Raw genomic sequence first — 15,732 nt, forward strand, 5'->3', positions numbered from 1 at the left:
ACTAAACCGTTGATTGAGAGTTTAAGAACTTTATTTAAATAAATTTTTTGTACTTCAGTATTATTATTGTAGAATTTTTTATATATTTGTATTGTTTGTCTTGTTTGATTTTTGGTATTAGGGCAGTCAGTAAATTTTGATATTTTATAGTGGCCACGCCTCACGCCCTTATATATTTTTATACTTGTTGTTATCAGTATTTATATTTTTACGATTTTTTAAAGGTTATTGTTAGTATCGCAAATGGGGATAAGATGCTGCCATTATTAACGTCAACTTTTGTAACTAAGCTTGTATGGTTATGTATAGTAAATACTATTTTTGCAAATTTCTATTTTTTAATAACATACGTCCAAAGTTTTGCCTCTTGTTTGTTTAATGGTTACTCTGCTTTTTTATCCTTTGAAGTTTTTGGCCTGACCCCTGGGCAGTGGTGTGGGGAATTTATATTGTTTAGCTTTTTAATATTTATTTTTTCCCTTCGCGCCCAGAGTGAGTCGGGGACGCAACCCCTCTTCCAATTAAGGAGGAAGAAGGGTTTCAGGTTTTCCCAGCCGGTTTTCGAACCCGGACCGTCTCGCTTGGAGGCCAGTTCATTGAAAAGAGAAATAAGTTAGACTGCTCATCAAATTTAGATGGTCACTACGTTTATGGCTTCACTACGGACGTCAACAGACAGAAAACACTTGGAATGCTTACAATACAGGTAAAATTGAAATATGCTGCAAGTGAAAATTTGAAAATATAAGAAACATGGTGACGAATGAAACTTCAAATATTTTTTCTACTTTAATCGCTGGGCGAAAATAACTAAAATGTTTATTTTTTTCCAAAAAAAACCGAATTTTTAAATAATCGATTTGAGGTGCACAATGACTCTCCATGAAGAACCTAGAAACAGACAAAAGGCAGAAAAATTCTACCTCTTATAGATTTAGAATTCCACCAAACGTTTGCGGGAATACGTTTAGGAAACATTATTTTCATAGGTTTGTGAAGATAAGTAATTCCTATATTTGTTTGAGACATGTTATGTGCACAATGTTTCGCTTTTATAACGTAAAAAACTGTTGGTGCTACAGTGAAATTGGCATGTCCATTACAGAATAAAGTGGTGATCTCTCGTGTTGGTGGAACAAGTAGCTTCTGAGACTGAAAGACAAAATTACTCAAACGTTAAGTGTTCCCTCAGAGTTCTCCCTACTTACAATGTAAATTATGGCAAAGGCAGAGGCGTATCTCAATAGCCGACGGAAGCGAATGTACGTTATTGCGACCTGCTTCGGACAGACGTACATTCACCAACAGCATCAAAGGGAGTCGGTCTCGCGGTCTCTTTCTGGACGAGTTTTGTTTGTAACAAATGCCAGCTCGCAGCTGCGGACGTCGTGTGTGACAGAATGGTTCTTGCGCGGCGGAAGGGTCAGCGGAACCGCCCGGGAGGGGGGGGGGGGGTGAGCGGGGAGGAATAGAGTTTGAAGAGGGGTGGGGGGGGGGATTTCAGATGGAGGACAGGATTTAGTCGCAATTCTTTCCGCCAGATGGCACGCGGGGAGGTCATTGCAAGGCCGCGGCGATTTGCGGGACTTCCCCCATCCTCCCTCGCATCGCATCGCGACTTAAGGACCTTTTTTTTTTTCTTGAGGAAGGGGGGTGGGAGGGGGGGATTGGCAAAGAAGCGATGCGTCGTTGTTCGGCCGGTCGGTCACGTGACCTCGCTGGCGCACTATGGGAGAGAGAGTGAAGGGGGGGGGGAAGACCGCGCCACGACATTACGGATTCCCTCCGCGCGTTCCTCGACGTCGCTGGGGAGATCCGACCATCCGACGCGACGGCGAGAAAGGACCACCCCTTCACCTCCCCCTGCCTTCCTCCGTCGGCCTTCAACCAACCCCCGCCGAGAGAGAGAGAGAGCAGCGCGAATAGAGAGAGCGAGAGATACCGGAGGGGTTGGCTTGGTTATCTCCAGAATTCGCGATGAGGGAATAATGAATGTAGCTGATGTTATATCCACGGCACACCCGCCTCTCTTTTCCGCCCCCCGCTACCCCACCGCTCGCAAGCATGCCAACCCTCGCGAGCGGAATGATACCGCGCGGGGCGACAACAAGATACAGCGGCGGGCAGCGCGAATTACCTGCCCCGCGCGGCAGAGCCCGCCCCCGCCTTGTAATTACTGCGCACGCGCGGATCTCTCTTCGCGCCGCTGCCGTCCAGGATAGGCCAGGGGGGTGGGCGAGGGAAGCAATTTGCCGGCCCCCAGAAATGATTCCGTCCGCTCCCCAAAAATTCATGAGCCTCCACCTGCGTAATTTGCGAAGGGGTTGGAAGTGGAAAGTTGGCTTGGAGTGTTTTTTTTTTCTTCTCTTCTTCTCTCTTCACGTGTAGCTGTCCCTGTGGCGGGATGCACACTCGCGTCGCCGCGAGATACAGCCCGCGCGCAGAATGCCGAATGACACGCCATTATTCACGTGGTTCGCGGTTTTTCACGTCGCTGGAAGAGAACAAAGTCACGTTGTTGTTTAACGCGGGGAACCAGGAATTATGAAGGGATGTCCAGACACAATTTTAATGACACATTGTATCATAAATTCACTGGCATAACCACTATGTTGAATGTTTCAAAGGTACATGGTCGGTTGTCCAAGTAACACTCTTAACAGTAGTGAAGTTCAATGTATGATACCAAGCCAATGAGATGTATTTCCTCCCCACCCTTTCCGGGTTTTGTCATTGTACATGCTGTAAAGTATCAGTAGTCACCTTTATAATTTGAACGTAATTATTTTCTAAATAAATTTACTTTTACTGTTTTACATATTTAAAAATAGACATTAGTAGTGGAAACGTGTAATTATTATCTCTTGTATATTTGTAAATATTTATTACATTTAAATTCGGCCGTAGCTAGTTTACTGAATTCCAAACTGAAGTACTTTGAGAGAAAAAATGGGACAGCCTGTTTTTGCATCCTACGGATGGAGAAAATAGTGTACTCAGGCCGAGTATTTTTTAAACTTATTTTTATTTGAACTTCAACAATTAAACTTTGAACTGAAATTACAGATTCACTCTTAGCAAATTGCAAAACACACAACGCTTTACGCTAGGAGTAGCATTTTTGCGTATGTGGCGCTGCAAGCGAGATAACAACAAAGCAGTACTCGCGCATGTGCTTATCTAAAACTGTTTCAGTAACTCTTTAATTGTGACCTTGAACAAACACACTACAACGCTTACAGTTGATACTATTACAATTTACAATTGTGACATTCTTTTGTGGACATCCTGTATTTGCAAGGTAGCCGCATGGCGTCAATTTGCGACGTTGGATGGATCGACGTCAGAGTTGCCACCCTCTGTGTGCAGCTTCCACAACACCGTGAAGTAGGAGACTGTTGTCTTCACAACCTGTCAAACACAGACACGTGAGATCCTTGATATTATCTGACAAGGAGAGCACTAAATCGGTCACTTTGCATTCAAAACTTCTAACAATTGCACGTCAGACCTATTTTTTTTTTAAACATAGCCATAATTTCAAACTTGAAAGAGTTCAAACATTGGAAATAAACTAGTTATGAAGCTGTAGAATTGCTTGTTAGAACTGCAGTTTTCTACACTGTTATAATTTACACAAAAATGTACAAAGTTTTCAATAAACAAAGCTTTATTTGTATATACGAATTACTAGTTCTTCGCGCTTGAGTTTCTCATATGAGTTTTGTGTCTGTAAGGTGATATGGTCAGCATGCATGTGTAAGTAAACAATTTTTTTTTTCCCCTGGGAAGGTTGTGTTTGTTAATATTCCTAGCTAATTCTTGTGGCATCAGGTTTAGTGAAATTAATCTCAGTTCCGGAAAATTTATAACCAGCGTTGTTTGTCAATTTTAAACGTGATCCTTTTTAAACGATGCAACTTGAAGAATTTTCATCCGATGGTCAAAACCTGAGGCTGGCACGTAATGGTTGCGTTTGAACGTAAATACCGGTTTCCTAAACGCGCTGGCGTTCGTAACGGTGTGTGTAGGGGGGTGTGTGTGTGAGCGAGGAAACTAACCCTTGGCCTCTTCCTCGGGCATCGCGTGCGCTAAGTTGTGGGAGCGCTTGCCCTTCCATACTTGACCCGGCTGACTAATGAGCCTGTTCAATACCTACTGTTTAAATAATAAACTAAATAATTTTGATATAGACTTCACGAGCTATCTGTGTGATGTCAGATATGTAGCCTCAACATAGAACAAATCATTTGCTAATAAAATTTAAAAACGTGTGAATAAAAAAAGCAATTAGGGTTTTTTTAGGTTATGAAAGCTCAAATTTCGTTTAAATGCAATACATACTTGATATTATATTGCTAGTGTATTGAAATATGCTCTGCATAAATTTATTAGGTTGCATTTAATAATTCTGAAATAAAATACATGTGCGTTTTTGTTGGAGTCCCATTTGTAAACATGGCATTATTTATATTATTTGAATATTTTAGTGTTGGTAATAAATTATAAACCATTTTCAATGCATTGTGCAAAAGCCATATTCGATTTGCATAAGCTAACTTTTACAATTATTTATATATAATATACATTCGCCATGCGCAGAAGACGAAAGTCAGTTCTATACTGTCACGAGTCTATGGAACGAGTCTTCCTGGTCGCCACTCTACGGCGCGTACCGACTCGAAGGTGGCCGAGGACAGCGGGACGACGCCCATGGCCGACAGCCGCAGCGCCCGGTGGCAGCGCACGAACACCACCTTCAGGCTGGAGTGCGCCTGGCGGCCGCTCGCGTACCACGGCGCTGCGTACGCCTCGCGCGGCAGCAGCTCGCTCTACGGCACAGCGCACGGCAGTTACCGCGCGGGAACCGTAACTATGGGACACTCGCATGTACTTAGCACACGGTCTGGTTCAGAAGGGGGACGGACAAAGATTTCAGTAGGGCTTGTAAATACAATTAATAATCAAATAAAATAATACTAGAACATAACTCTATAGCATAAAATTTATACACAACAATTTTTTAAAAAAATATGTTTAACTAATATATAAAATAGCTAATTTTAAAATAGATTTATAAAAATAATAATCATTGAGTTCATGCTATATTTAACTTGTAGACAAATAAATTTCAGAAATAATTATTATGAATACGAGTATATGAATACTAATGAATAAATAGTAGGAAGCATATTTATTTTTGACATATTTTATACGTGTGTTGGGCCATTCAGAGTTACATAATAAAAAAAATCAGTTCATCCTAAAACGAATTAATTTCCTAGCTATTCTCCAAGTGGTCAGACCACTCGAAGACCCACGAAAGGTGTTAAACAGGAATTTTTTTACTGAAAACATGGTGGACTTCGTCGTGGGTCTTTGTGTTTCTTCGGGGTGCTCCTTTTTTTTTTTTTATGCTTTCCCACAAATGCTCTGTCACAAAGGTTTCAGGTATCACGCGACACATCTGCAACTCGATCGGAGATACACTCGCCTTCAGCCCGCACAGATACTGACTTCGTTGTAGTGAAGTGGTGACGGTTATGTTGAAGCACCGCACGACCGTTTGTTAAGCCAAAATTTCAAATTACTTGCTAAAATAGAATGATATTTTTTTTACAGTTTGAATAGTCAAATTAGAGTTTTTCCCCATAAAGCATGAAAGTTTTGTATGTATTTTGAATTGTTACCAATACTTAGGTTATTCAGGATTGCTTGATAAAAATTTGTAGTCACAGTATACAATAATTTGATAGGTTACAGTTCGGGGATTTTATGAACATAATTTGTAATTTTTTTTGTTTATGTTCAGTTCTGAAACATTATATATATTAGTTTAAAAAAAAGTTTTTAAAATTATGATATAAGAAAACAATCATCTCTCAGTGAACAGACAATTTTTACTAGTTGCACCCAAACGACCCTCGCTGGCCTAGCGGCAACATCGCTAGGACCCTTGACATGTGAGATGACTGAAGTAACAGAGGTGCGTGCCCTATGCTTCTACAACAAGGACGTGCAGGAGGCAGACACCACTCACAGCCTCCTGCAGGCGGTCGCCGCAGTGGCACAGCAGATAGAGCTGCAGAAGGTTCGTGAGGGCGTAACCCACGCCGAGCACGTACTGCAGAGGGCTCAGGGACACCTGCAGCAGACAGTGGCCATTCGTTCTTGGTGCTAGACGACACTCCTTTAAACCTTTTAAAACAATTCTCTTCATTTAGATACATCCAGTGAGTTTACAATTAATATTTTTGAAAAAAATAATTAACTTTTCATGCTGGTTATCTAGAATCCGTTTCAGTATAATTCGATTGAATATACATTTTATATTAAATTAATACAATTTCTTGTACAAACACCATTTCAGTTTTGTACTGTTTGTCATGAGAATAAATTCATGAATGTTAAAATAAGAAGTAAAATTAAAAATTAAACACACAGAGAACAAGTCTAAATCATATGATGTCAAACAGAAAAACCCAAGGAACCTAAACAGGATTTTATGGACCGTGCGATATTTGCGGGAGTGTGCAGAGGACTGTGGAGTCTATCCTGGAGGTCACTGAACCCGAGAATTTTTTCATTCTCTACTTGTGACTTTCTGGAATGACACGGCAATGAGAGTAGTGTGTGCTCACCGCTATCGAGTAGAACGCAGTAAAGCAGAGTATGATCAATGCACACAGGAACTGAACTACCCATGTCGGAGAGTAGAGTGCCTGCAATTCCATGCCGTATCTAAAACAAGACACAACAACCACACCACAGGCTACATTTTAAATCCGACCTTTTAGAGTATGTTATTATACTAATACTTGTGTTGTTACTGATGTTCAAGCCTTCAGCCTGAATAGACCATATCAAAAATGTTCATTAATATATTCTATTAGATTCCAATAACCATTAATTCCATAACCATTCCATATTAGTTGATAGTTAAAAATGTGTAAATTGCCCGTGTTTTTTGGTTGGCTGGGTTTATAACAGGCACATGTCTATTCAGCACACAAATAACATCCATCCAGTTAGGAAGCAAACACGTCCTTAATGGCCCGGCCGAATATGACAATGTAATCTCTTACATGATAACCATCATTTTTACAAGAGAACAATCGTTAGAGCGGGCATATCTTTTTGAAGTATATTGAGCAATCACATTATATCCTGCCGGCTAACCACCTTCAGCAGGCAGTAAAGGCACCTCCCCAGACCTCCTACATTTCTGGAACTCCTCAGAAAACCCAGAGAGCCCGTTATCCGGCCGAGGAACTATCCAATCTCTACAGCCTATCCAGGCTAGTACCGGAGCAGTAAAACGCTGCTTACCATCTACCTGTTTCGGTTTGGGGAATACTAGGGCTTGCTCGTAAATCTCCGAGCGACTACACACCAAGTGCGAAACCGACACCACACGACCTGGGCTCTTTAAGGAAACCTCAAGAAGAATATCCAAGTCAACGATTGGCTGCCCCACACTACTGCCTCGATTTCACATTGCAAGGGGGCTTCTCTGGCCTGTTAGCCCGAAAGCTAACAGGATAACTGACTCAGTCCAGTCAACAGGGTCACCTAGGGGACTGGATATCTGCAGGATCAGCCCCTCAGATATCCCATCGCCTCTGGCTCCGCATAGCTTACAGCCCTGACTAAGCTCGACGGTGTGAGCGTGACTCACTCGGTGGCGAGCTGGTGCCGTCGCACCCAGGGGCCGAGCCTCGCCGCGACTACCCTGCCGGGCGCCTCGTCGGGCAGGTCCGCGATGACGGCCTCCAGGTCGCGCGCCAGGCGCCGCAGCCACGCCACCAGCGCCCCCGCCAGCGACAGGAACAGGCAGTCGAAGGCCACGTTGCGCGCCACCGTCACGCTGGCGGCTGCTGCCTGCAACCCTCAGGATAGACCTTATAATGCTGTGAAATACACCATATACGTACAGAAAATATTGCGGAGTCATGCTACAATAAGATACAATTTAAGCACATCTAATTATGCACTGTTTCTTCAATTGGTTCACAGTTAGTATTTGCGATCTGTAGGCCAACCAATAACATTCAACCAATAGATTGACAAATTACAGGCTACGCAGTTTATACATTCTCACATGTGAGCAGCCAATGGCCATTTGATATTTGAGTGAATGTATAGATGACTTTGGAGTGTATCCTGGAGGTTATTAAATGAGCGAACTTTCCAGCCTCTAATTGTTTGTAAAATAATACACACTGTAAAGACCATAATAAATAATTTAAAAAATAGCTACAATATATTTTATTATTTGTATTATGTAGTTTAAATAAATAAAATTTTTGTGCAAGATTTATTAATTTGTAAAATACTTGTTATAAATTATTTTCTTCCTATATCTTCTTAGCATCATTTCTTTACATGAGGCCCAAGACACTTCAAGAAGACGTTTAAGTCATGAATGACCTGAGTCTGGATAGCCTCATTCGCGCTCATTATCTAAGCTTGAATCAGGCTTGATATTTCAAACTTCCCGCGAACCATAACTCCAAAAAGGAAGCAGTCCATGCCTGGAACAGGACGGACGCCTCGAATCCCGGCGATGTCGACGTGTCGAAGAAGAAGCACGCGGGCGCGGAGTGGCGCCCGCCGTACGCCTCGCGCACCCCGGGCGTGATCGGCATGAGGCAGTAGGAGAAGGCGGTGGCCACCGAAACCGACGCGAGGATCGCGCCGACTACTCCTGCCCTCCGGAGCTCCTGCCCCGCCTCGCTCGTCTCGCCCGAGGCGCCCCACAGCGCCATCAGCCTGCGGACCAAGACCGAGTGATTCCGTCACTTCGCGGTGTGGCCGACCACCTTTCTGGTATCCCAGTCCCGTACACTGCTCATCACCAACTATTTATTACAGGTAAAGTCACCTGCAATTAATGGGAAAAATTATTAGACTCCGACCAAATATTCTAGAAGCCATTAAGGAAATTTATGAGCCTTAACATAGATGTCTTTTTGAGTCACAGAATCCAACATGGTCATGGAAAGCATGCAAAGATGCTAACTTGCAGTTTCTCTTACCAAAGCAACTCACTAACGCCTTGCGGTACTAAGAGTTTTTAATAAAGTGAGCTCTAACGGGGAGTCCACATTCCTCGACATCCTCAGACGTTGGAAAGAGGTATCTGCTGAGGTGCAAAAGCCCTCTGTGCTGGCAACAGCAATGTTTTCGGAAACCTTACCACGGGGTTCTCACTCCGGGCCCTCAGGCCGTTGGGTCCCGAATGCTTGGCTCATTGTGAAGAACTTATGGCTTTATGAGAATGGCTAGTCTAGGTATGGCATCTGCTGTGGAGATGGAGGCGACTGGGCATATGATTATGCTGTAAGTTCTGGGGCACCAGAGTCGGTGGAGAATCCAAGCAGCTGCCCCACGGGACCTATCTCAGAGGCATCTCCTGAGTTCTAAACTTTGGCAGTTATATTAATAGCTTGAGAGTTAACATACTGTACAAGCTGCATGTGCGTGAAAAATATGGGCAGTAGTGCGGGGTGACCCTTGTTGAGACTAGGATTCTCCGCTGAGAATTTTCTCTAATGGTGAAGACTCGCATTGGCTGTTGGTAGCTCTGATCGCTTAGAGCAAGTTCGGAGGTGTTCCATCCATGTTGAAGGACAACACAGCCTCAGTACTAGCCTGGAAATGTAGTAGAGGTTCGGATAGATTTCGGCCAGATCACAGGCTTGCTTGGTTGCCTGAGGGTTCCCAGAGATGTAATAAGTTTCCTTTGGAAACGAGTTGCTAAAAAATAGTTTGTAATGCTTCAAGAATGACATTGTAACTTATTATGACACACGGGTTTTGCATGCACGAATTAATATTTTGAGATAATACTAAGTATTTATTACGAAAATTTGCACACGATTGAATATTTATGGATAAACATTGAATCATTATTTTCTTGACTCAGTAATTAAATGTAAGAACCCCAGCCCAGTATAACTGCGAACACTATTTTGTAGTGATTCCTTTTTCATGTACATGTACAAATATACAAACATTAGTAATTTTACATCAATATTTCTGTTCCATTAAAAAAGATCACGGTGCACCTCGTAGGTCCACAGAGTATGACGGTATTCCCCACCTGTGGAAGCGCGCCCTCCGGAGACGGAGGTGAAGCGATAGAGCGACGCACTTGACGGAGGTGAGCGTGGTGAAGACCCCGATGCAGCGGTGGGCAGCCGAGGTTGTCGGGGAGGTGAGCTTCGCGCCGAGCGACAGCAGGTGCGCCCACACCAGCAGCTCGGCGACGACGGCCGAGGTCCTCAGAGCCCTCAGCGACCACGGCGAGGCCACCACCAGCCCCGGGTCGGGCACCGCCAGACCGCACGCCGTGTTCAGCAGGCTGGCGAGGCGGGCCCTCCTCGCGAACTCCCGCGTCGAAGACATCCCCGCTCACTGAACAGCACTTCAACATCAATGCAATTCAAAATGAGATGTCAGCACTAAGATGTGATAGATTTAAAACGCCTGGCATAAATTTATCTATAAGTCTTTGTTTGATAAACAGTTCAATTACTACTTTACTACATGTATAAAATTGTTTGCAATGAAATATTGTCCTGTATGTAATCGACTTCATAGGTCATGAATTTGGATCTCGGAAAGGGGGTGAAGTCCCCCGTGGAATTAAGAAGCCCCTTACCGAGGGGGCCCGCTTGTGCTTGCAAAATCGTACTGTCAAACGGGTTTGATAATCATAAACGTCAGAACTACGTTTTATGTAAAACTTTAGGTAGGTATTTTAAATGTTTTATGCATATAGGCAGAATATGGGCAGTATACAACATACAACAATCCATCCAGCGATGACATGTGTCGGTTAAAACCTACATTCATAACTCTCAAAGGCACCCCTCCCCCTCGGCCCAGGGAATTTCCCGGGGCTTCCCTTGATAATCCTACATATTTGAACCCCTGCTGTGGTATGTAATCTGAACATTTTAGATCTTATTGATGTATTTCAAATTATATTATGTTCAATATTAAAATATTAATAAATCCGCAATGTTACATAAAAAAATCTTACAAATGACATCAAGCCATTTCTTTTTTCTTAGTCACATAAAATTTAGGTTTTCTTATTGTCACAGTAAATATGTGTAGGACATGTAACAGAAACAGCAGATTTGTATTACCAAAACTTACTGATTGAATGCCAATTCGCATCCACGCGTGACACACTGTAAAAGTTCAATGGTGACAATAAATAAACTTCAGCACGACACACTCAATGATATTTAATTGTAGGTCTCCATGGAGGCCGAGGTTACTAATGTGTCAATGTCATGACGAGGCTCACAGTTTCGACCCGGTACCCCGTTACGACCCAAATTTATAAGCATGTATTCTCTACCCAAATATTTTGGGCCCTACTATAAATTTTGAGAGTCTTTGCTTCAAGTCTCTGTACGCAACTGTGCGAAGTTAAACCTTAACAAATAATATTTGTGAACACTAAATATTTAAAAATCTTTTTGGAGCCTATTACAATCTTGGAGGTGCCATCAATTTAAGTCTTTGTGCAGAACTGTGCTAATTTGAACCTTATTAAATAAAATTCGTGAGCACCTAATCTTAACCTAAATAGTTCTAAGTCCAGTATACTATTTCAATAGCTGTCGTTTTGAACCTCTGTGCATTACCGTGTGACGTAAAATCCTTTAAATGCATCACATTTAGTTTTTAACAGTTCTGTGTGTGTGCACAAACTGTTATGCGACACCTTCAACCCGACTCAAAGCTGTCCCTGAATCAGACGCGACTGGTTAGGGTTGGAACAATTTTTTTTTGCGACAGTCCACTCTCGCAGCACGCATCAGATACCACAGCAAACATCGAGGTACATAATTTAAAACTTCTAATACCGAGCAAACGACAAAGCAATAGTTTAACATGTTCTAAAACTACGTTACACTGCTTGTTATGTCAGCCTTGAAGCAAGCATGCACAGCTGGAAGAGAATAATAGCGCGGTTTTAAACATCTCGCCAGCTCTCACCTGTGATACAAGTCTTGGAGGATAAACCGAATGTTAGTTGCCTCAACCTTTTTTCCTTCTCAGTGTAACTTCAGCATCGGGTCGAATCGCTTATATCTGGTTACTTTGTGCCGCCACATTTCAATCACAAAAGAAAACTTTCCCTGTCATATGGATGGCACGCGATGTCGGGAAGGTGTATTTATTCAAAGAAGTGAAATTGTTCTCAGAGGTAAAACACACTCAATCCTGCAAAACTCCATAATCAGTCTTCCCCACCCCCCCACTTTATTTTAAGTTCTTTCAGTTGCTAATGAAATTTGAAAGTGAAAGATATTCACTGAATTGAATTATGAAAAAAATGAACTATTTAAAATTGCTATTTACTTTTATTAACACAAATGTAAAATCTTTGCTTTGATTTGCCTTTTTTTTGTGAGTTTGTTCCAGTATCAGTCGAAAACTACGTACTGAATGTAATTCGATTTTTCAAAATAAGGTTTTTGTCTCTACATTATTCCGAAATTCCACATATAAATAGAGTAAAATGAAGTAAGTTTAGTTTGGTAATCAATACAAACTATCTCTAAAGTTAATAAAACATAAGTAAAAATACTAGGCACGAATAACCAAAATACAGAACTACATACTCATTTCTACTTATTTCCGATACTTCTCTCCGGAGGAGTAAAACAATGGGAAGTTTTACATTACAAAGAATACTAATATCTGACAATTTACTATAATAGTATGTAAGAAACTGAGTATTAATAACTTGGATTAAGTGTTACAACTATATTTTTAATTAATAAAAATATGACCACCAAGGTAGTGAACTTATGGTAAGAATGGTTTTAAAATAATAATAAAAAAAGATTAAATTTCTCGGAATCGAACAAAACATGAGAAAATAAACTTGGCTTGATTTGTACAAACCAAAATAAACGTAACCAGGATATTAAAAAATCTCGAATAATTAATCTTAAGTGAAAAAAATGAAAGTTTAAAGTAGAGGTTAGTGAAACTTAAAAAAAAGATTTTTTTAAATATTTTTATAACGATATCTATTAATTTGAGGTTGTGACTATTCCTATACATATTTTGTGACACTTAATTTTTTTATGGGACAGTTCGTGTTAATAAATTTATAACAAGTTTTCATCACTTCAAGATTAATTTATTTCATTAGAATTTTGATATTTTGCGGCACTAGATTTCTGTGAAGGCCATCCGGCCAAAATGTTTTCTTTTGGCTGCGTCTCAGCGCGACAGTCATGCACAGCCTCTGATAACAAGCTCGCTATAGCGAACAGCAGGCTTGGATTAGTGCGCACCGCACTTACAGTGTACGGTCCTGACATCAGCAGCAGGGGTGCAGTTCACCACTATACCATTTTTTCTTTTAAATGGAACAGAAATATTCATGTCAAATTACATATATTTATAATTCTGTACATTTACATGAAAACAACTGTATCACAAAAAAAAATGGTAATACTGGGTTATGATTCTTACCCGGGAATTTATGCTTTTTGTTGTCCCAGTACCGCCGATAATTAAATCGTTCTTTTAATAGCTTTCCAGTATCAACTGCGCACATAAATAAGCATAAGAAAACAAAATAAAGTCCAATTATTAAATATTCGATTTTTTTAACCATGGTTTAAAAAATTAGGTTTGCTTGAATAAAAAACCATTTCAATTATAAAAAATTATTGTTATGAAATTAGTTAATTATAAAACTCAATTATAAAATAAGTTAATCATAAAAATACGTTAGACATCCGATAATTACATAATAGTATGTTGAATATTGAACGACCAATTACTGATTTATTTTCGAAGTAGCTTTTTAAATGTTAATTAGTGTTAGCGAAATTTTTAAAAGCAGAATACAGGGACTATTCTGGATGTTTACAAGCATGTAACTTTCTCAGCTATTAAGTTATTTTACTGGCTAATTAAACAGTCAGATCATCAAAGCCAGTCATTCTTCGTGATGATAGGTGCGATTACCGGTCTGTAGGCCTGATTATAGCGAGTGTTGAAAGTAATTATTCTGAAATTTAAGCACGGTGTTTATAGTTATATATTACACGAGCTGGAGTAGGAGTCATAAGCCAGTAAATTAAAAAAAATAGTATTTTCCAAATTCCGTAGTTTTATAAAGATCAATGTTCAAGGCCAAACCAAGATGGTGAATCTGGTATGGTTCTTGAACTAAAGTTTCTATTATTGACAGTCTCAGCAACCATCTCATTAAATAAATCAAATATATATGGCTACTTGATAACATTTTTAAAAATTGCCGTCCTTAAATTAAAAAAAAAATTATGAACAGCATGTATGTGCCCATCATATATGTTAGATCAGGGCTAAGAACACCACGTACACGAAGTGAGCATAACTAATTTTATTTGTGATATTAAAATTCCTTCTTATGTATAATCGCCTCATTTACATTTGTAAAGAAACAAAGTATCCCTGCAGCATGACGGAAAAAGAGTATTATTTATGTGTTACCAAAAAAATCGACAAAATATCTTTATCAAATATAATGTAAACACGCAGTTATGGACAGTATGAGAAGCAATTAACCCAAATAATTTATCAAACATCATCCTTTGCAAACAAAAAAGTGTCAAAGCTCCAGTTGTTGATGTCAGGTTACCTTTAGAGCAATTATATAGTTTTTCAAATATAGGAGCCGATTATAATTGTTTAACTCATTTTTAACTAAAGGCAAGTTCATTGTAAAGAATTTCAAATGACTTCATGGCAATATTATGATAAATTCTGTCTTTTTTCTTTCGAGAAAATGTGTAATTGTATTGGAAATCATTCTGTCTGATGTCTTTCTGACAGGAAATTATACAACAGGATAGTTAAAGTTAATACCACGAACTTATGGAGAATGCATTAGTTGCCTCGTGAAAAGCGGGACGAAATAGATATGAATTTAACAGCTAGGCGCTAGAAGCGGAATTTTTTAACCTCACACCGCTTCCCCATCATTTCGTACTCAAAGAAAGTAACCCATTGCATTCTTCCTGATCTCGATTTCCTGCCTCCGTTACCTACATCAAGCTATAAATGATGTGTTGTCGTTATTAGCTTTTGTAATAATGCACAATCGTACCAGAGCTGAATTTTGTTTCTTTCCTAATGAATTTGTCATGATGTTCTATCACATCGACAAAGAATCTTCAGAGCATTGTGTATTCTCATGAAGGACGCCTGCCCTGTGATCACAGAACGCATGTTATTATAGAGGGTGTGTGTAGCACGAGCTCTGAAACTTATCCAGTAACCACACAATAAGTGGTTCCCAGTATCGACACAGACCGCGCCAGCATCTTCTGCGCTACCTGAAAGCGTCCCAGGCAAGGCCTTCTGAAATTTATGCTCTCTTTTATTTATTGTTGGTTTGTGCCTAAGAGATCTGCCTGCCGGGAGGCATGACTTGTTTTCTGTATGCCACTAGCATGACCAATAGCGAATATCAGATGGTTAAAAGAGTACAGGAAGAAGGAGAATATTGAAACACAGTGGAAGAGGAGGAATGGTGTAGCGACTGAGGAAAATGGATGCATTTTATTTGGCTGACCCGTCCGCCGGCTTGAAGCAGTTGATGATGATGACGATGATGATGACTAGCGCAATGGAGTGCATAGGGCAACACTCCTGGTTGGATCTTATGTCCAATGCTCTCCATTCTCAAGACTGGCATAC

The 15,732-nt window shown here is 40.6% G+C and overlaps 1 protein-coding gene across 1 annotated transcript; it reads right to left on the bottom strand.

The window, feature by feature from the left end:
• Nucleotides 1-3,315: 3,315 nt before the first annotated feature.
• Nucleotides 3,316-10,410, bottom strand: LOC134534607 (odorant receptor 22c-like). The gene is made up of 7 exons (XM_063373090.1): nt 10,157-10,410; nt 8,535-8,772; nt 7,679-7,881; nt 6,642-6,741; nt 6,041-6,145; nt 4,677-4,832; nt 3,316-3,411 (listed from the first exon to the last, which is right to left on the bottom strand). Exons 1-7 carry the CDS (start codon nt 10,408-10,410, stop codon nt 3,316-3,318), a joined length of 1,152 nt encoding a protein of 383 aa, XP_063229160.1.
• Nucleotides 10,411-15,732: the final 5,322 nt, after the last annotated feature.

The sequence above is a fragment of the Bacillus rossius genome, chromosome 7 (genome assembly GCF_032445375.1).
Source record: "Bacillus rossius redtenbacheri isolate Brsri chromosome 7, Brsri_v3, whole genome shotgun sequence".
Lineage (NCBI taxonomy): Eukaryota > Metazoa > Arthropoda > Insecta > Phasmatodea > Bacillidae > Bacillus > Bacillus rossius.

Bases quoted from the DNA above. Each gene is read 5' to 3' on its own strand.
- LOC134534607 (XM_063373090.1), bottom strand. From the start codon at position 10,410: ATGTCTTCGACGCGGGAGTTCGCGAGGAGGGCCCGCCTCGCCAGCCTG. The intron at 7,882-8,534 runs GCATGGACTGCT...TGAGGGTTGCAG, and splicing joins AGGCGTCCGTCCTGTTCCAG to GCAGCAGCCGCCAGCGTGAC. The intron at 6,146-6,641 runs GTGAGCACACAC...TGTCTGCTGCAG, and splicing joins CTGCGTTCTACTCGATAGCG to GTGTCCCTGAGCCCTCTGCA.